The following is a 21,617-nucleotide window of genomic DNA, read 5'->3' on the forward strand; positions in this document are numbered from 1 at the left end:
CATGTTTTCTGCTCCTTTGTCTGGGCTCCATGAAGGGGCTATTATAGAGGCAATGTGAGGGGGGCATTCTCTCTGCCCCCGAGTCCCGGGTGATGGGAGGCATTTGGGCGCAAGTCTGGATTCAGGGTTTTTTGATGGAGCTGTTTTGCCCACAAATGGCCCTCAGTATGAATGTGTGCTTCATTAGCTAAGCATTTCCTCTGCCTCGGGGATACAACAGAATATTAGCCTCCAAAGCAAACCCCCAGTGATTTACCCTACACCAAGATCTCTGATGTCATCATTTAAGATAAGATGGCTGCTTACCTTGGAAACAATATTCAAATGTAAACAAATTATTATTTTTTAGGCAGGTCTCAGATGAATGTTTTTTTTTTATGTATTTTTTAATGTTTTATGGTTTATCAAATCTACTGTACAGATCTAGTTGAGGAATGAGTCAACTCAGATTAAGGCAACTACAGTATTAAAGCCGACAGTAATGAATCATGAATCACATAACCAACAACGTGTACCCAATGTCCTAACCTTCAGTTCAGACACAAGAATATTATTGACATAGAGTGCATGATATAACTGGCAAAAATGTAAACATTAGTTAAACAGTTTGGGCTGTGTACTGTAATTTGTGGTTCATGAATATTACACATAACTGTTTGATAATCTGTCAAGAATAACATAACATAACACATGTCATTGGCACATTGGTTACTTATTCCAATGACACTGAATGATGCACCAGAAAAGTTGACTCAACAATGTCAACAGCAAATCTCATTTGCTCACTCAAACTGTATCTGACTTTCATTGTGAAAATTAATATCTGGACACTTTACCCTCTTGTTAGATGGAAAAAGCTGCCGAAGTTTAAACCTATGACAGTTGTTTACCCAAATGCATAGTTGTAAGGGGATGATCTTCAGCGTTCTCTCTCAGCTCCAGAGGTCTCAGATAGGCTGTCCAGAGGTCTCAGATAGGCTGTCCAGTGCACTGGTGGCTCCTGCCTGATCTCGCCAAGTCCCACATGCTGTCATTAACCCCACACATAGTCCAGCGCTTTCCTTCTAATGTACGACACTCCAGAACCCCTTCACCTGGCAGGTGCTCTCCCTCTTTCTCTGTGCACACCTGACGTCTCTGGTCACCACTGCCTCTTCCAATTTCAATTCCAAAACTGATCCAGCTGAACAGAGCACCACAGGGACGTTCATCCAGTCACCAGTGACGTCAGGTTTTCTGTCAGGGGACTTGCACTTGTCAGTATGTGCGAGAGAGAGAGAGAGGGCGAGAGAGAGAGAGAGAGGGAGGGATGGATAGGGGGAGGGCGAGAGAGAGAGGGAGGGATGGATAGGGGGAGGGATGGATAGGGGGAGGGCATGGATAGGGGGAGGGATAGAGAGGGGGAGGGCATGGGCTCTATCCTCTTGCTGCATACAGAAGGCTATTGAGAGAAGACACTGGAGTCTGAACTGCAAGCTGATAGGAGGAGTTGTAAATAGTAAAAAAAGAACAAATGCAAAAAGCCTGCACACAAAGGCCTCAATTGTGATCAAGCCTGCTCTTTCTCTGACAGCATTTTTTAAAAGGCTTATTTAGCAAGCCAGCTTCGTATAGATAATTTTATTTGAAGCTTGGATCTATGTAATATTGAAATGTACATCAATCATTATCTATTGCCAACAGATTTAAAGCCAAAGCACAGCAGAGTACAGTAAGTGGGCTACAGAACAGTACAGAATGTTCAAAAACATTATTTTGTTTTGAATTCATTCTGCATTTTCTGTTACATCAACAAAAATGTTCCACACCATATTGAGGAGATGCGATGCACAGAAACTGACATACTGTGAAAGGGCAGTCAGTAGGCAGTTAGAGCAGTGGGCAAAACATCATCTATTCACCTCCTCTATCTATCCTTTGGAACTATGCATTATACAATAAGCAACTGCAGTAAGGTGGTGTCAACAGAAAATGAGCCAGACATCTGAGAAAGGGATTGATGAGTCTATTTGGCTCAGGGAGCCGGGATGTAGCAAGATGTGGTCATACAGAACTGGCCGTTACAGTATGGGGGTCATGCTCCATCCCTCTGGCCACACTGTGGCCGTCCAGTACGCAGGGAGACAGCATGGGGAGCCTGCTGACCATCCCGCCCTCCCTGCCCAACCACAACACTCAGGCTTTTGTTGAGCGGGGTTGCATGAACGCGCCCTGCGTGCCAGGCTGAGACCTGGACTGGGCGGGCATGCATGGAATGCAGATCAGGCATGCGCGTGAGTGGGGAGGGGCCGAGGATCGGGGGTTCAGTCAGTGAATGAGGAGATTGAGTAGCAGAGGGCATGACTGGCCTGGGCCTTGGCTCACAGAGGTCACAGCACCATCACAGGGCCTGGGGGGTAGCGCTCCTTCCTCGTCACCGCCCACTGGCCATGTCACTGACCAATCATTCATCCCCCCACACACTCTCACTGACACCACGGAGACCTTAGCCTCTGTCCACTGTCAGGGTGTTGACTCCCAGGGCCGTGGCGTCAGATTCCACACCTCTGGTGTCAGTGCTGGCCTGTCTACAGCATTAGGACGTGTGAAACCCAGAAGGCTGCCATCTGCTAGGCAGAGACACAGCCAGCACCACTAAATTATTCTGCCCTTCTCAACCTAGAGATTTGACTCCTAGTGGTACAGACTGATGCAACAGTAAGTATGCCTTGAAAGGAATGTTTCATTTATAAATACTGTTTTGGTCCGGAAAAAGCGCTTACTCCCTAGTTCAGTCTTACTCCCTAGTTCAGTCTAGTTCAGTCCTACTCCGTAGTTCAGTCTTACTCCCTAGTTCAGTCTTACTCCCTAGTTTAGTCCTACTCCCTAGTTTAGTCTTACTCCCTAGTTTAGTCCTACTCCCTAGTTCAGTCTAGTTCAGTCTAGTTCAGTCCTACTCCCTAGTTCAGTCTTACTCCCTAGTTCAGTCTTACTCCCTAGTTCAGTCTTACTCCCTAGTTCAGTCTTACTCCCTAGTTCAGTCCTACTCCCTAGTTTAGTCTTACTCCCTAGTTTAGTCCTACTCCCTAGTTTAGTCTTACTCCCTAGTTTAGTCCTACTCCCTAGTTTAGTCCTACTCCCTAGTTTAGTCTTACTCCCTAGTTTAGTCCTACTCCCTAGTTTAGTCCTACTCCCTAGTTCAGTCTTACTCCCTAGTTCAGTCTAGTTCAGTCTTACTCCCTAGTTCAGTCTTACTCCCTAGTTCAGTCTAGTTCAGTCTTACTCCCTAGTTCAGTCTAGTTCAGTCTTACTCCCTAGTTCAGTCTAGTTCAGTCTAGTTCAGTCTTACTCCCTAGTTCAGTCTAGTTCAGTCTAGTTCAGTCTTACTCCCTAGTTCAGTCTTACTCCCTAGTTCAGTCTAGTTCAGTCCTACTCCCTAGTTCAGTCTTACTCCCTAGTTCAGTCTAGTTCAGTCTAGTTCAGTCCTACTCCCTAGTTCAGTCTTACTCCCTAGTTCAGTCTAGTTCAGTCCTACTCCCTAGTTCAGTCCTACTCCCTAGTTCAGTCTTACTCCCTAGTTCAGTCCTACTCCCTAGTTCAGTCCTACTCCCTAGTTCAGTCTTACTCCCTAGATTTCTAACAAATTTGCACCCCTTTCCCTGACAAATTTGAAGGTTGATTTTTGGATGGTTCATAAAACTACACCTCCAAGAAACAAATCTTGTTCTCAGTTGCATTTTTTTGAAAATGAGGAGAATAATCATGGCTAAATCAGTCGGTGGAGTCCCTCTAAGTAAGGCTGCATTCAAAGCTCTGTTGGCTGTGGGGCTTGTGATTGGTTTGCTACTAAGGATCTAGAACATAATATCACACACAAAAAAGAAGACGACTCAAACAAGTTTTTCTATTGAAGAACATACATAGACCACCTTTTAATTACAAATACAACAGATTAAAATAGGGTGTATCAGTAGAAAATCTACCCAGAATATCTGAGTTCTCACAAACAGAATATGGTCATGCTCCTCACAATGGTTAAAGAAACAGGTTACGTAATATTCTGGAACAATGGTAAGCAGCCAGCAAACTAATTGCATGACACATGATACATACTCCTCTCACTCAAAATAGGATCCAGTATCATGATCAACTTATGAGATTCATTTGATGTCAAACATGAACATATGTAACACCATTGATTACATACAAACATGTCCATGATATCCTGTCAGGTGACTACTGTTTCTTGGTCTTTTTCTTCTTCTTTTCAGCCTTGCCAGCCTCGTCGTGGGCTTTTCTCTTGGAGGCCAGTTTGTTTGCCTGTCGGGGAAAGCAGACAGAGTTCATGAACAGTGGAGTGAGCAGAGAACCTGTTGGTATGACACACCAAGGTCATTAGCCCTGTAAATGGACTATCATATAGCAAGCAAGCTTTCCAGGGCCCAACTCTGTTAACCATTATCCTTCAAGATACATAGCAGGGACTGGGACCAGATTAGGGGGTTGCTGTATGGAATGTTCTGGCTGTATCCCATAATAAGGCCTCCTCCTCTACACCCCTGTGTATATTCATCTATTTATTACAGTACTGCAGTTCCCATGGTGACCACATTCAGGCTCACAGTTTGCAGCATCTATCCCCATGGATACTGTCGCCGTGGGACGCAGGTCTGGACTCTTACCTCTCGGACCGTTCTCTTCTTCCCAAACATGATCTTGTTGTAAAGGTACTTCTCCTTCTTCTTCATCATCATGATGGCCAGGCGCTTCTCCTCGGCTTTCTCCTCCTGCTCCAGACGCATGTGGTTCTCTGCCTTCATCTTCCCAGGAGTAACCTTCACTGGCAGAGACTGCAGGGGAGAGAATCATCTTACTAAGTGTTCCTCCTATGAAACCATGTTGTTTCAGAATGTGTGTACAGGTAGACAGGTAGACGGGTAGAAGTCTCTTACCTTGCCCTTGGACCGCCGCTCCTCCATCTTCTTCAGATTCTTCTCATCTGTCAACTCCTCATTGTCTACCTCGTCGTCATCCTCCTCCTCCCCTTCCTCCTCCTCTTCTTCTTCTTCCTCCTCTTCATCCTCCTCCTCCTCTTCACTCTCTTCATCCTGTTCTCGTACTGAGGTTTGAAAATGGTGAAAGTTAAATTAACGCAATATACATCCATGCACAAAAACGGATCCCATATAAAGCTGCCATAGGGGGGCTTGGTTCTCACCAGGCTTTTCTCCTCGTTGTAGGGCCATGAGCTTCAGCTTTTCTGGAGGCACGTAGTCCCCATCCTTCTCCTCCACGAAGGGCGACAGGTGAGGGGGCAGAGTCACCCCGATGAAGAAGTCCTCCACGGGCAGACACAGCTTGGCGTTGACAGAGTCAAACACCCACTGGGGCTGGATGTAGTACCTGGCAGGAGGACAGGGACAACAAACCATTACGGCCTTCCTGACGGTCAACATTTACACTGACATTTACGTATGCCCAGACAAATCATACACTCTTAAAAGCATTTCATTATTTTCACTAGCTTAAATCAAAAGGCAAAGCACACTGTCATGTTGAGGATGTTTTGTAAAGTGTGTATTGATCACAAAAGCATGAATACATGTTGGAGGTGATGGGTATAATGAGCCAATGTGCAGCTAAGCTCAGTAAGAAAGAAGATGAGGACCACTTATAAGCCCTTATTCCAGTAATGAGAGACCAAGGTATGTGGGTTATGCCTCTAATAACCAGAATACTGAGACATGTGAACACCTTACCCCGGTTTCTCCTTTGACTGGAAAATTAGCTTGTGTTTGCCCATGCTCAGCCTTACAATTTAGAAAGAACTGTGGTTTGAACATTGAGGGCAGAGAAGATTCAGGTATGTGCAGTTGAGTTGTCTGTCGGTAATGATAGTCTCTGAGTGTTCTGATGTGGCATGAACAAGAGGTTGCTCAGAATGTTCATAACATGCATTTCCTAATGCCTCACGCTTCAGCCTGTCTCTGAATCGGCATGATCGTTGTTCTTCTGCAATAATGCCAACAGGAAAACACAGGTTGACAAAGACTAGCATCTTCTCCCTAGAGCAGCTTGTGAGCCAGCCACATAATATTTAGCGTAGAGGGGCTTAGTCATGTTAGCCAATTTGATCATGTATACAGGAATATTGGCGGGCGTGGTATTTGGGTATGTTATGATAAAACTATGTAAAAACTATATGTAAAACTATATGTAAATGGTAAAACCGGGGCACTGGTAAGGGCCAGTATTCTGTGTTATGATATGCATGTAAACATCGTCAAGATCTGTCAGGTGTGACTCTACTCCCCCCCTCCACCCACACCCACCTCCCACCATCCCCTCCACCTCCCACCACCCCCTCCACCCACACCCACAACCTCCGCCACCACCCCCTCCACCACCCCCTCCACCCACACCCACAACCTCCGCCACCACCCCCTCCACCCACAACCTCCGCCACCACCCCCTCCACCCACAGCCACCACCCCCTCCACCCACACCCACCACCCCCACCTCCCCCTCCACCTCCCACCACCCACACGCACCACCCCCTCCACCCACACCCTCCGCCACCACCCCCTCCACCCACACCCACCACCCCCACCTCCCACCACCCCCTCCACAACCTCCGCCACCACCCCCTCCACCCACAGCCACCACCTCAAGGAAGCCCTGGAGAACAGTGAGCCTTTGAGCCATGAGAACAGAAAGTCCCTCTGAAAGGGGGCATTGTGGGGCCAAGCCCGTCTTTGAAGGGAACTGAGGGAAGGACCCCACAGAGCATGAGTGAGTAGCTTAAACTGAGACTGGACTGAGATTTGAAAGAGCAAGAAAACTGACAGCAGTATTTTAAAGCTTCTGCAGATGCACTTGAAGGATCTATTGTGCTCCCACACCTGTTGATGTACTGCTTGTCCATGTCCGGTCTGTCCACAATCTGATGGGTGATGGTCTCATCTGTCACCTCATAGGTGCCTCCGATGCAGAGGGACTTGTCCCAGGACACCTCAGCACCAAAACACCTGACAAGGAGAGGAATCAACAGAAAAGTGAACTCTCAATTTACGGTGCATCAAAGCTGCCTTTGAAGTATGAAGTGGCATGGAATCTGTCCAAAAGTCCCTGGTTAGGCTCAGCTTGGCATGTTCCGCTTGCCCTCCGTGGCCTTTATCAACGTGTGGCAGAGCGCCTGGTCAGAGGAAGAAACACTAACCTCAGGACAAAGGCCAGTGGTTCTCTGGGCACTTCCCTGTTGAGGAAGAACTTCAGCCCCTCAAAGAGCCTCTTCTGTGCTTCCTGTTCTTTCTGCTCCCTCTCTCTGGCCTCCATCTTCCCCAGGTCCTCCTACAGGAAGAGAAGGGAGGAGGTGGAGACATCTGATTAGTTTCATCACTTTGTTTACAAACACCTCTCCCCTGGCAACCATGGAGCTGAGCTCCCCAGTCTAACACCTCTAATAACGGTAAGCTTTTGGTGAAGGGGTGTTTGGTCTCTCAATCTTGCCTTCTGAGGGCAATTAGTTTATCAGGGATTTTCATCTTATCTGCAAGTTTTCTAACAATAATTCATCATAACATGCCTTTCACTTTAAAAACTTAATCCACCAAAGAGATATGTAAATCCAGTCCATTAAGGTGAAGTGTGTCCAAATTGTCGGAATACAATCCGAATAACCTGGTACTTCTAACCAGCATCTCTGTACCTCCTCAGAAGGGAACTGGTCGACCGCAGCCTCCTCCTCTTCGACTGTGGACACCACCCGTGCCAGGCTGGCACTCAGGGCCGACAGTTTCTGGGAGGGAACAGGAGAACATGAAATACACTGACCAAGTTTACACTGCTTCAAACCTGCTCATCTCTCCAGACTGATTAACATCTACCCTTAATACCCAGTAACTCACAACAATACAGACGGGTTTGTCATAGATACACAGCAAGTGTGTATGTATGTGTGTGTGTGTATGTGTGTGTGTATATATATATATATATATATATATATATATATATATATATATATATATATATATATATATATATATATATATATATATATATATATATAAATAAATAAATATAAGTATTACACTATCAAACCATACAACTTTTCAAAGTCCCACCTCTAAGTAACTCTCAGAATCCATGGCATAGTCCTCCTCATTCTCCGCCTTCACCTCAGACTCCGCCTTGCTGTCCAGCTGAAGAGAGTGGTGGAATTAGCGACAGCCATGATGAAACAAAATGGCCAATGACCAATAATCTACAGTTTATAAATACAAATATAGTAATACTTAAACAAAATATGGTTTAAAACACAACAATTGCTGTGAAATGCCATTGCTGGAATGGGCCAGAGACTGCGGTGCTGTATTGTGTACCTTGGGTGGGTAGACAAGATTGAGGGTCTGGTAGAGGCGGTAGTTGATGAAGCCCAGGAGGGTGGTGTACAGCTCTGTGAAGGTGGCCATCACTCTGTAGTCTACATCTGTTGGATGCTGAAGGAGAAATAAGCAATTCAAACTAATGGCTAAAGACATTTGAATGTAATGTCTTTGGTTGTTCCCTAAGGCATGTTTAACACAGGACAGGGGATTCTTACATTTACGGCATTTAGCAGACACCTTTATCCAAAGTGACTTACAACAAGTACATTTGTTTAAGTAAGTGAATCATCTATCCATCAGTCATCATAAGATAAAGTAATCTATGCTCGGACCAGGGGCCATAGGCAGTCACAATGCTAGAAGGATTTATTTAGTTAGTTAGTATTTATTAACAGGAGAGAAACTTAGGGGTAGTGGGGGTGAAGAGGTCTTATGGATTCTGCTTGTGCTAGAAGCACAACTCCCTTTAGTGAATTAATAGTGAAAATGTGGTCCTTTTATTTGCTTAAATACATGACATTACACAAAGCAAAATGCAGCACTTTCTGTCTGGGAAAGCATCCCATCAACCATTTACAAAGAGGGGTCACAAACCTCACTTTTACCAATAAGGGTAAGGGTTAGGGTTAGGCTCGCTCGTCTTTCATATAACTTTGTTGCTATCTTTTACCTTTTTAGGTCAAGATCAGATCAATTGAAACATCAATGCTAAGTCAACAAGCAAGGTTTGCCAAATATCACTATCAAGTATCACTGTCACTGCAGGGTTCAACGTTAACCTGACCCAGTAACCCTGAAATCTACTGGCACAAACTGAACTCTGAGCTGATGCATCAAACTGAACGTCTGAGCTGAGGTATCGGACGACATCGGACGCCGTGCAAGGTTTTAGGTTCGTGTGCAGTCTCTCACATACATTTTGTAATGTAGAATTTCTAAAAATATGACTTCATTCTTTATTGCATTGTAGAAAGCACTTTTGCTTCTATTAGCTCTAACAGTAGGCCTCTGTCATTGCCTGTTAATCTCGTGAAATTGAATGCCAAAGTCACGCTGAAAGTTACTGGTCCGATTGGGCCACTGTCCCGACACATCTGTTAATGCTGAACCCCGTTCTTTTGGCTGATAAAACACAATTGCATGGGAGCCATAGTAAAGGGAGAATGATGGTGATTAACGCTTCACAAAGAACATCTTAAACTCTCAAGACCCCTGACAAACTGACAACTGCATTTGAATTTGGCTCTTTAGGCTTTAGGCTGCTATACTGTCAATCAGCACTTACATCATGAGCAAACTGGTAGGGAATCAGCCATGTGATGAGCTGTCCAAGGACCTCTGCTTGATAGTAAATACCCTTGATGGAGAGGAAAACCTGTCAAGAGAAGCAAAATAGGGTTTAGGAATACATCTGACCACCAGTTATCCATCGCCCAAAAGCATTCAAAATCCATGCCAAATTGCAAATCTGTTCAAACATATCCAATGTCAAGTGCTAAAAGCAATCAAGTTCCAGAGCTCTCAACCAAACAGACTCTCTCTGACGCTGCTTGGTTGTTACATTCATGCCTTCATTGATTAACTGATCCATTTGAAAGGCGTTTCTACAGCTCACAGTCAGGATCATCCTCGCTTCATCAATATCCCTGCACTACATCAGCCTTCAGTGAAGACGTTCCTCGTTCCTACCTTCTTCAGTGAGCGAGACGTAACTATGTAGTTCATCCACTCCACAGAGAGACGCCGGCACAGCTGGATGGTCTGGACATGACACTTCCCTGTTCGCGCAAATGTGGAGAACAGGAAGCACATGGAGAGGCAATCATCGACGTCACGAAGAGCATCTATGAATGTGGGATACCTGGCAGAAACATGAACACACATATGAGACATCTACAAGCAACTCGTCAGACAACCACAATCAGGTTGGCTCGAAAACGCCCTCTTCTGTTGGCTGTTGGCACTGCATGGAGCCTCACCTCTCTTTGATGATGTGGTCAAGTTTATAACCAGGCTTGTTTTCTCTCAGTCTCTCCACTCCTGTCCATTCTGATTTTCCATAAGCCTTCCTCAGTTTACGCACAAACACCTGCCAATGACAGAACCAAGAGATGTTACAACATGAGTTGAAAGAGTTGAAACTCTTCAGATGAAACTCTCAGTTTCCTTTAAGACACTGACAATTTAACTTCACATGTGGGGGAGCAGTAAAACACATGTAACTCTAATTATATCTAACCACAAGACATCAACATTACCTTGTACTCCCTAAACTTCCCAACGATGGGTTCGTGCAGGAGAAAGCGGATGTCTTTGAGCAGGTAGAAGGTCCGAGGAGCTGTGGAACCTTTGTTCACCTTCTTCTTGTGTTTGGGCTCGTGGGGGTAGATGCCTTTCAGAATACACAGTCGCCTGAGGAACAACAGGAACAGAGGGAAAGTTAGAACATTGCAGTGGGTTTCAACCGGTCAATTTGACAATACAGTGGCTGGTGAAGAATCATGAAATCAAATAATACCATGTGTTGTTACCGTTAGTAAAAACCAAGCACGCTCTGGGTGAGACGTGGAGCCTACCTGAAGTCTGCCAAGCTCAGCTGCAGCTTCTTCCGAGCCTTATTCCTGGTGATGTAGTTGGTGGCAGAGCCCCTCTCATACTGGTAACAGATACCAGGACAGATGTACGTTAGTTAACGCTGCCTGGATTTAGGCAAGAAACTTTGGCAAGAAATGTAGCTGGCTAGCTAATTACAGGTTCATATCTGAGTAGCATCATTACAGCAAACCAAGTCAAGTCAATTTCCTGTATGTGCAAATATACTTGGCCAAATAAAATAATTCTGATTCTGATCTGATTGTGGTTCTGGTTCTGATTCTGATTGTGGTTCTGATTCTGATTGTGGTAATCATTATTTCTTCAACCTCACATCGCAGTGGCCTCCTGTCTTACTGACCCTCACCCTGCTAGGAAACAGATCTGACTGAGCTATCCTGAGCAGTTGACATTACTGCATCATGTACTTACCTTCTTCTTCTGTAGACCCCCCATTTACAAATGATATGTCGGCGCTGTTCTATTAAACACTTTGCTTGTTAGACGGTCTTGCTTCTCAACACGACATGTAAACAGCTAGCGGTTAGCTGTTAGCCTCCGGAGCTGCTGCGGACCTCTGACACACGTGGAAGACGAGCCGCACATGCGTGGACTGAGCCGCAGGACCCCGCTGGTTGGAGCTGTCCGCTGTTGGCCTGAATAAAACTGCGCTTCATCTGGATGCGCCTGTTGGTAGGAGATACTCTCTCTGTTGGTAGGAGATACTCTCTCTGTTGGTAGGAGATACTCTCTCTGTTGGTAGGAGATACTCTCTCTGTTGGTAGGAGATACTCTCTCTGTTGATCTCTGTTAGTAGGAGATACTCTCTCTGTTGATCTCTGTTGGTAGGAGATACTCTCTCTGTTGGTAGGAGATAATCTCTCTGTTGATAGGAGATACTCTCTCTGTTGGTAGGAGATACTCTCTCTGTTGGTAGGAGATAATCTCTCTGTTGATAGGAGATACTCTCTCTGTTGGTAGGAGATACTCTCTCTGTTGATCTCTGTTGGTAGGAGATACTCTCTCTGTTGATCTCTGGTGGTCTTTACAGAAGCAAACTCACCACCACGATGTGCTTATATTTATATTCTCTTCTATCAACGGCTTTCACTATACTTCAATACTTAAACTACTATTTTCTGTTTCCATGGAAAATAATAATTGATTAGCCTAATAGAAAACTGATGGAAATTAATTTCACATCAACACATGAAAGCATAGAGAGAGAGAAAAAAAACACATTTTGTAACAAATTTGAGGGCTTCCATGTAACCTGAAGGGACTCCATGTAACCAATGGGGTTTCCATGTAACTTCAATAGGGACTCGTTTAGGGCATATGTAACCTGTAAGAATTCTTTGGAACATTTACTTAGTGTTTGTCTTTGCATATCAACTTACATAAGAGAATATCCCCTCAATAGGAAAACATTTGTCATTACATTGTAGCAGACAGACACAAGTGAATGTTTGGGGGGTTTTCGTCTCCCATCAAGAGTCCATCCCATAATAGCTCCCTGGCTGGATTGGGGGTTTGGACAGGGCGAGAGGTCTTTTAAAATAATATATCAGAGATGCAGCTAAGATGACATACTTTAGGGGTGAGAAATTACAGTAGTGTGCTTCCATTCATGCCCTTTAGGATTATTGTCAATACCCGTGTTCATCACATTTTTGTAAATATTATAACAGTGATTTTGATATTCCAATGCACTTTAGATCGTCTCTATGAATATAATTATGTATTCAAAATATGCATATTTTTCATTTATTCATCTGTAAAAAGTTGCTGATGCTTGCAGATTTTATTGATTGCATCTGTAATCTTATATCATCCAAGTCAAACATTTTGATTCGTGTTGGTGTTAAATTGACAAATTGTTATAACATCAACTATATAATAATCAATTTAGCCTGGTCTTCAAGCCACAATTAATATAGGGGGAACACTATCTCACAGGGGAAGACTATATCTGACCCGACACTTGTTCGGTCCGGTAAGGTACGGCGTCCCGTCAAATACATAGTGGCGGTATAGGCCACGCCGTAAAAACACCGACTAAATAGTAGACGAATTCCGAGAACCAACAATAATAATAAATGTATACAGTCTCACTCCCCTCTGTGATGTAATCTTCTTTTAGAAATAGCCCCCTGTAGTTGTCTGAAATAGTCCCTGTAGTTGTCTGAAATAGCCCCCTGTAGTTGTCTGAAATAGCCCCCTGTAGTTGTCTGAAATAGCCCTCTGTAGTTGTCTGAAATAGTCCCTGTAGTTGTCTGAAATAGTCCCTGTAGTTGTCTGAAATAGTCCCTGTAGTTGTCTGACAGGTGGTCTCCAGGATCAGCGCAGCTGTTGGCGCGCCAGGCGCACTGAGCCGCAGCGGTAAGAACCGGTGAAGTTTACAGCCCGCAGCTACCCACCTACCGGAACAAATTATAAAAGTAGTCTAGGCTAATTAAAACACTTTAGTCCATGGCATGAGTGTGTGTGTGTGTGTGTGTGTGTGTGTGTGTGTGTGTGTGTGTGTGTGTGTGTGTGTGTGTGTGTGTGTGTGTGTGTGCGTAAAGTTAGGTTATTATGCACATCGTTTTTGAAAATCCCTGTTTATGTCGGTTCTGTAGTCCTATTATATAGCATACTTCCTTACATGGAATAGCCTGTGCAGCCTCACTGGAGCAGTTCATGGAGAGGGTCCTGTGTAACCAAAGCAACAATAAAAGAGAAGCTACCTCTAAATAGTAAAATATGCGTGCGTCCATGATACTTGGCACGACATACAGTGCTGTGGCTTGGCCAACTGCTGCTTATAATGTTGCTGAAAATGATGTAGAATTGCATCAAATGCGCTTATAGAGTGACACATTTTTCCTGGGAGGACTCCCAGACCGCCCGCCCATCTTATGATTATGTTTATTCTGCCATACCCTGAGCTGAAACATCGCTCCATACTTCAGTCCAGACCTATCATAAGCCTACTCTCGTGCACGTGCATGTACGCGCGTGCAAATGCAGCAGGTACCGTACGACCAAACATCTCCTTTCACCCTGAACACCGGACATCACATCTGTACAGACAGCTCCAAACTGATCAATCATAATGGGACTGCGTGCGTTTATAAAGGATTATTTTATTGGTTTCTGGGATTATGAAACCCCAAAGGTAATGGTGGTTAAAAACAAAACTCTTGGAGTCATATACAGGGCAGTTCAGTTTTTTGTGATCACCTATTTCATCTGGTAAGCTATAGCCTCCTGTTTATGCATGCCTTTTTTAAAGAGCAAATATATATTTGAATCAGCATGCAATTATATTGATGTAATTATCTTATTTTATGAGGGTTTTTTTTGCTAAACAGTTTTTTATTGATTTTTCAATTGAATTAACATACAATCATATGCAGCATATAGTTTAAATGACATTGTATGCAAGTATAGGACAGCTGCACTATCAAAATAATTACACACTTGTGAACCCACCCCAACCCTCCCCTCCCTCCCTCCCAACCCTTCCCCCTTGTCCTTATTAGTCAACATTTTCAACAGAATGCTTGTCTTTATTTTATGACTTTTTAATATGTTCAAGAGAGAATCTCGGTTCTTGGAGTAACTAGAGTGCAAAGAAACATACAGCATAATTACAATATACCTCACAAAGAAATATACAGCATAATTACCTCACAAAGAAATATACAGCATAATTACCTCACAAAGAAATATACAGCATAATTACCTCACAAAGAAATATACAGCATAATTGATGGAAATGGAACTGCTGAGTCCCTGCTGTCGTCTAGAGGGATGGCGCAGCTTCCCTGGCCATTAATGATCATTATTGTGTAATATGATCCCAATCCCATTGTTATAGATTACTGTCAGAGGACATCCTGAATTGTATTGAAAGTGGTCAGTCTTCTTATGTACAAGTGGTTTCCGTATTGGATTTCACAGTAAATCAAGAGAAAAGGTAGAAAAACTGAGGAGGACCAGAGTTTTTAATTTTCAAATACCTCCAGTATCACACAACACCCAATAACTGGCATACAGTATACTGTGTTTGAAGATATTGCTAAGTAATCCCTCATCCACCGTCAGAACCTGAAGAAATCAGTGAGAAATGCTAAATGCACCGATGTGGTCCTCTGTGGCTCAGTTGGTAGAGCATGGCGCTAACAACGCTTAGGTTGTGGGTTTGATTCCCGCTGGGACCATCTATACTGAAATGTATGAACTCACTGCAATGTAAGTTGCTTTGGATAAAAGCGCCAGCTAAATGGCATATATATTATATATGAATGTTGAGTGTGTCCTACAGGTACGTGTTCTATATGAATGTTGAGTGTGTCCCACAGGTACGTGTTCTATGTGAATGTTGAGTGTGTCCCACAGGTACGTGTTCTATATGAATGTTGAGTGTGTCCCACAGGTACGTGTTCTATATGAATGTTGAGTGTGTCCTACAGGTACGTGTTCTATATGAATGTTGAGTGTGGTCCTACAGGTACGTGTTCATCAGCCAGAAGGCGTATCAGGACAGTGAGACACGGCCAGAGAGCTCCGTCTACACCAAGATGAAAGGCATAGCGCTGCAGGGGGACCACGTCCTGGACATGGTGGAGTACGTTGGACCCCCAGAGGTGAACAATGATGTACAATACTGCAGAGTGATCAGGGGAACTGAGTGATCAGGGAAACTGTTCCTCTGTGTTGATTTTAAGAGATGCTTATAAGTAGATAATATCCGTCATCACATGACTGTCATTACCATGTCTGTCATTACCATAACTGTCATTACCATGTCTGTACAGCATTACAGCATCCGGTACGTTCTTCTGTGGTGTTTCCATTGCAGGGTGGTGACGTGATCAGCACGATACTGAGAAGAGAAGTCACATATAATCAGAGGCAGGGGGTGTGTGCGGAGGTGAGAGGTCAACCACAGGTGGTGGTACTGCCACTACACTCCCTTGTTCAGTGCTACTGTAGGTACAACACCAACAACATCACTGTGCTGCTTTTACAATATCATTACTAGATGTTGTGGTCCTCTGTGGCTCAGCTGGTAGAGCATGGTGCTAACAGCGCTTAGGTTGGGGGTTTGATTCCCGCTGGGACCATATATACTGAAATGTATGAACTCACTGCAATGTAAGTCACTTTGGATAAAAGCGTCAGCTAAATGGCATATATATATATATAGATGTGGACATTGAATTGTATAATTGTTCAATATTGTCCAATGATAAAAAAGCACTGTAAGATGAGGTCATTAAGGTGTGTCAGTGTCAGTTGTAACACAATCACAAAGGACATGAAAATTCTGATATTTCACAGTGATATTGTCCTCTTTTTTCAGCATTTCATGGTTCCCAAAGCCAACTGCACAGCGGATTCTGACTGCACTGCAGGAGAAGTCCACTTTGATGGCCATGGTATCTTTTCTGTCATCTTTCAGTAAGCTAGTCTCAGTATGTCCTGGACGGTTTATCCAACGTGTTCAATCTGCGTTGTTTCCTGCAGGACAGAGAACCGGGCGCTGTGTGAAATACTACAACCACACATTCAAGACCTGTGAGATACAGACCTGGTGTCCTGTTGAGGAACATGCAGCAGAACGGTAAGGGTCCAATACAATAATGTACGTTTTAAATGGGAGACGGTAAAAAACAAACAATATCTCCAGTCTGGACAAAGTCACCTAATTAATGATGCATCCAACAGGGAACCAGCATTAGTGCAGGCCATCAATTTCACTGTTTACATCAAGAATACCGTCCACTTCCCCAAATTTAAGGTGCTGAGGTAAGTATAACAATACATGCCCACTCCCCCAACCCCCTCCCCTGCTCTCTCTCACACACACACACACACACACACACACACACGCACACGCACACGCACATGCACACACACACACACACACACACACACACACACACACACACACACACACACACACACACACACACACACCCTATCATGCTGAAATACAAGGCCAATTGTTGTAATGTGGAGCCGTAACAAGTGGATCTTTCTTGAGTTCTTCACTGTATTATTGTTCCTGCCCGACAAACACTTATCTCTCTGGCAGAGGAAACATCAAACCCAACAGACGGCAGAAAGCTTATCTGAATAAGTGCCATTACCACGAGGAGAAAGAACCCTACTGCCCGATCTTCAGGCTGGGCTACATTGCTGATCAAGCCAGGGAGAAGTTCAGTGAGCTCTGCAGGACTGTGAGTTAGTAGGCTACTGTAATATATACATGTATACATACAATACACACTGTACACATGACATGTATCCCTTTTAATCTGTTTAATGCCGTTAATTTGCGGTTAATTTGCGTATTTTGCTGAATACCTTTATCAACCAATAACAGGACACAATCTAAGCTCCAATGTCTTTAAACTCTGAATCCGATCATGGTAATTGTCAGGGCGGAGTGATTGGTGTGTTTATCAACTGGAAGTGTAACCTGGACCTGGACCCCTCCAACTGTAAGCCCACGTACTCCTTCCGTCGACTGGACCTCCGGAAGAACCTGCCCAGCTCAGGTTACAACTACAGGTGAGCCGTTCAGAACAGTCTGTACTCTCATTGACATGACTAACTGTATTGTATCTTGGCATTGAAGGGCATGATAGTTTAACTGTCCCTGTCCCTCTCTTTCTCCCTCTCTTTCTCCCTCTCTTTCTCCCTCTCTTTCTCTCGCTGGTTATTTCCTTATAAAAATCATGCTTTCTGTAGGTTTGCCAAGTATTACAGCAAGGATGGACAAGAGTTCAGGACACTTATCAAAGCCTTTGGGATTCGTCTGGATGTCATTGTTCACGGACATGTAGGATTTTCCCCAATCACTGTCACTCAGTCAATCAATAATAATAAAATAAAACATTTACTCATATTTCAGAGGAATATGTTCCTCAGTTTCCATGTTCCCCATACACTATACAGTACTGTACTGTACTCTACTGTACTCTACTCTACTCTACTGTACTGTACTCTACTGTACTGTACTTTACTGTACTCTACTCTACTCTACTCACTACTCCATAATTCCTTTGCAGGCTGGGAAGTTCAACCTCATCCCAACTATCATCAACACAGTGACAGCGATGACATCAGTTGGAATTGTAAGTTCTGGTGCCAACCAGTCTGAGTGAAGCTACATCAGTGGTGAATCTCATTACTGTTTGTGCCAGCTTTTAATCACTGTTGTGTTTTCACTTTATTTAATTCTAGTGTTCCATTATCTGTGACTGGATCATGTTGACTTTCATTGACAAGAATGAGGTCTACAGTGACAGAAAGTTTGATAATGTAAGAAAAGAAGGTTCCATACATCCATTCATGACCATTATTTTTCTTTCTCAACCATTTACACATTTTCTTTATTTTAAACCTTTATGCAGCTGCATTGTGTCTTCTCTAGTTCAATGATATTCTCCTTTCATATCTTCCTACAGGCCAATAAAGAGCCCAGAGAGTCCATGCCCACAGAATTCACCACCATAAGCTATGGCTCCACCCACTCAGACCTGTCAGAGGGCGTGGCCCTGTGACACCCCGCCCCAACAGGTGTTCTCTGGACAGATGCATGGACGCTCCTCAGCCACCTGACACCTGCAGGACGGCCGTCCTCCCTGAGGTCTCAGGTGTCTTCAGAGAGGCTCTTTGATTCTGTGTGGTCCCTGTGGACGTGAACAGGACAGCTAAGAACACGAGAGAGCCACCCGTTACCTCACCAGAATCATAGCCTGTGGAACCGAGTTGGTGTCAATTTCCTCTGAAATCCTGTCAACCTAGAATCTAATTGCACTCCAATAACGGATGAAGTCCATGTCTAATTCAACTGACAGGAATTTAAATGGTATTGACCCCAACATTTTATTATCAGCAAAACAGTACATTGTATGGAGAATCATCACTCCTCTACACGCCGCCCAATAACTGTATTTATGAAGGTACACTTTAATAAATGTCTAACTTAAAATACTGTGACCTCTCTCAATGTTATAAGTTAGATGCAGGTTGAAAAATAGACAAAAATAGACAGTGATAATGGACCCCTTACACATGCGTTCCAGCGGTCAAGTGTAGATTCTGTGACTTCTTCGTTCCCTCTCAACCGAACGCTCCTGTAGACTGCAGACGCTGATCGTATATACGGGAAGAAACACGCAAGAGGGCTACTCTCTCAGAGTAATGACATTACGATGACACTTCCCACAAAATGGTTTCTCTAACAAGGTTGTGGGGAAGTGTGAATCCATCTAGACACATCGGGTGTGTAATAGAAACATCGATAGTGAGGACTCGTCTGAGGTCTAATGGATCAGCGTCTTACACAAAAGATGGACTGCTTCTACTGCCACAATGACACTCTGAAACGCTGTGATGTGTTCTGCAGTGAACAGACCTGTGCACCTGTACAGTGCTGAGTACCAATGAAAGATGAGAGACCATGGTTAAGCATTAACCATTCACATTAGAAGAAGATACCCTTTACCAATCAAGAGAAAGTGCAATATGTTTTAAATGAGAACTCTTAAGTGATGACATTGAAAAGGATCAAATTGTCCATAATTGGGGGTCAAAAACAGTATCTTGCTTTGTACAGTACATACATCCAGCCCATTATTTAAGACAAGCTATCTGTCAGCAGGGAGCCCATTGCAACCAATCTAATTGTGACTGAGCTCTCGGTCTGAAATGTGATTACTGGTCTGGGAGATGCACATCAGCAGGCAAAGTGTTGGAGGTTGATGGCTTAAGATCATTGTGATCTAGACAGAGGAAGATGCTGCAACCAGTGTATGTTTTATTTACAGTTAATCACAACAAAGGAAGCCAGTGATTAATGCATTGCTTTTCTTATATATATGCGCCATTTCTCATATATATATATGCGCTTTTATCCAAAGCAGTGAATACATACATTTCAGTATATATGGTCCCAGTGGGAATCAAACCCACAACCTAAGCGTTGTTAGCGCCATGCTCTACCAGCTGAGCCACAGAGGACCACTGCTTCATCACAGCTTAAGACTACTGTAATCATGTAAGGCACAGCTCTCAATATGAGCAATGTAGTCATTTTCTACTGCAGTAAAGCTGTAGTGCTGCAGCTGCAGGGTCTGACTCCTCCCTGACTCCACTGCAACTTAAATGCTCCTTTCACATCATGCTGAACTAGTGGCTTACGGATAAGCTACCAATTTTAGTGTAATACAGTGAGTGGATATTTCCATTGTCAGACAGACGGCAGAGGCACTTTGTTTTAAAGAGTTTGTGAGGTGACATAATGGCACAGCCAAGGCAGTCTACAGTTCCTCAAAAGCAGAGCTGTGAAACAAGAATCATCCTGCACCACAACATCAACATTCAGAGCAATTTCACAGTATGTACTTTATGACAAATGTATTCTGGGCCCAAATCAGTGAATAAACCAACTAAAAGCTCCCACCCAAAAGACAATTCCTCTGAGCCTCATTAGCATCCAATTGCAGAGGAAGCGAAGCCACTATTGCTGCCTGAGACTGATGTGGTTCTGGACAGCACTCAATCAATGTGTGGTCGGACAAACAGAACTATACTTTCCGAAAAATGAGGTCATTTACAAAAATATTTATTCACACAAACATTAAGACAAACTGACAAGATACTTTTTTGTCATTAACATTTACAAAACAGCAACACATCAGTATATTTACAGTGGAGACGTACGTATCTGTTCAGGACTAGAGAGCTGAGGAACAGTGATTGGCATCCTGATTAACTCCTTTACATCTTTACATCAACAGTACATGTGTGTTCAAGACACTTGATGTTGTTATAGCAACACAGAGGCGGGAAAAGAGGCATGACCACCATCTCAACGTTAACAACAGACCCTAACCAGCCACCTTCTCCCTTGCTGCCTGTGAACATACAGCCCACTACAGGTTACATCTAACGGTAAGTAACAGCTGACAGGAAGACCAGCTCAGGCTGTGGGTGATGTCACAGTTTGAGGACGGACTAGCTCATCTGTGGGCTCATGACCAGTAGCCAGTCTATGGTCTCTCCCAGGAAGTTCATATTGTAGTGAGCTGCAATATTCCGGAACACTTTGATCTGCTCAGAGAAGCTCTGTAGATAGGGAGAGAAGTACATCAAGCATTACTGAGGAATACATTGTTTAAAAAGTAGAAACATATGCATGTCCAATTCATCAAGTGCAAAACAGAAGAATGCATCAAAGAAAAAAGGAATGTAAGATTCTCCTCGAATCAAAACATTGCGAGGAGCGTACCAGAGTTACCAATAAATTTTTAACCTTAACTTCAACCTGACAGGGGCCAAATTATTTTGGAGAGCTGACATTACGGGCATTGTGTTGAAGCACAAACCTTGACGGGGAAGGTGAGGTCAAAGTCTCCTGCACACTGGCAGTAGATGGGCATGTTGGCCTCCTTCACCCCTTTACACTTGGCACACGCCTGCAGAGGACAATGAAGCATTTTAACTACTATTTTACAACAATGATTTCTGAGCTCAGCATTCAATAATACCAGATTCCCTTTAAACAAAACTGAAGTTGGCTTTTTTGAATGGCAAAAGGTAGTAATATGCCCAACAATATCCAACCAGGTGTCGCTCACCAGATCCTGTAGAGTG

General features: G+C 43.8%; 3 protein-coding genes across 4 annotated transcripts in view; 1 reads left to right on the plus strand and 2 right to left on the minus strand.

Annotated features, from left to right (window-relative positions):
- Positions 1-3,884: 3,884 nt before the first annotated feature.
- On the minus strand, positions 3,885-11,547 carry pes (pescadillo). The gene is made up of 15 exons (XM_083672872.1): positions 11,391-11,547; positions 10,943-11,022; positions 10,625-10,778; positions 10,346-10,455; positions 10,056-10,227; positions 9,652-9,741; positions 8,361-8,477; positions 8,103-8,180; positions 7,688-7,777; positions 7,199-7,329; positions 6,882-7,007; positions 5,198-5,382; positions 4,932-5,098; positions 4,662-4,829; positions 3,885-4,299 (listed from the first exon to the last, which is right to left on the minus strand). The coding sequence occupies exons 1-15, from the start codon at positions 11,412-11,414 to the stop codon at positions 4,216-4,218; spliced, it is 1,776 nt and encodes a 591-aa protein (XP_083528998.1). The 5' UTR covers positions 11,415-11,547; the 3' UTR covers positions 3,885-4,215.
- A 2,508-nt stretch (positions 11,548-14,055) lies between these two features.
- p2rx2 (purinergic receptor P2X, ligand-gated ion channel, 2) lies at positions 14,056-18,532 on the plus strand (the record flags this gene model as incomplete). The annotated part of the gene is made up of 12 exons (XM_083674249.1): positions 14,056-14,195; positions 15,457-15,592; positions 15,808-15,879; positions 16,312-16,387; positions 16,476-16,572; positions 16,677-16,757; positions 17,047-17,191; positions 17,395-17,525; positions 17,706-17,796; positions 18,026-18,091; positions 18,201-18,278; positions 18,425-18,532. 12 exons carry the CDS (start codon positions 14,056-14,058, stop codon positions 18,518-18,520), a joined length of 1,209 nt encoding a protein of 402 aa, XP_083530375.1. The 3' UTR covers positions 18,521-18,532.
- A 2,037-nt stretch (positions 18,533-20,569) lies between these two features.
- Positions 20,570-21,617, minus strand: part of pole (polymerase (DNA directed), epsilon) — a gene marked incomplete at its 5' end in the record, with an annotated part of 16,070 nt that continues 15,022 nt past the window's right edge. For both annotated transcript variants that reach the window (XM_083673581.1, XM_083673582.1), the window contains 3 exons: positions 20,570-21,089; positions 21,350-21,439; positions 21,602-21,617. The exon at positions 21,602-21,617 is cut by the window's right edge and continues 110 nt beyond it. In XM_083673581.1, the coding sequence (XP_083529707.1) occupies positions 20,979-21,089; positions 21,350-21,439; positions 21,602-21,617 (217 nt within the window). In that variant the 3' untranslated portion in view covers positions 20,570-20,978. The remainder of the gene's footprint in view (positions 21,090-21,349; positions 21,440-21,601) is intronic.

Source organism: Argentina silus (genome assembly GCF_951799395.1).
Source record: "Argentina silus genome assembly, chromosome: 7".
NCBI classification, from domain to species: Eukaryota; Metazoa; Chordata; class Actinopteri; order Argentiniformes; family Argentinidae; genus Argentina; species Argentina silus.

Bases quoted from the DNA above. Each gene is read 5' to 3' on its own strand.
- pes (XM_083672872.1), bottom strand. From the start codon at position 11,414: ATGGGGGGTCTACAGAAGAAGAAG. The intron at 10,228-10,345 runs GTGAGGCTCCAT...TGTTTCTGCCAG, and splicing joins GACCACATCATCAAAGAGAG to GTATCCCACATTCATAGATG. The intron at 7,778-8,102 runs GTGGGACTTTGA...GTTCCCTCCCAG, and splicing joins ATTCTGAGAGTTACTTAGAG to AAACTGTCGGCCCTGAGTGC.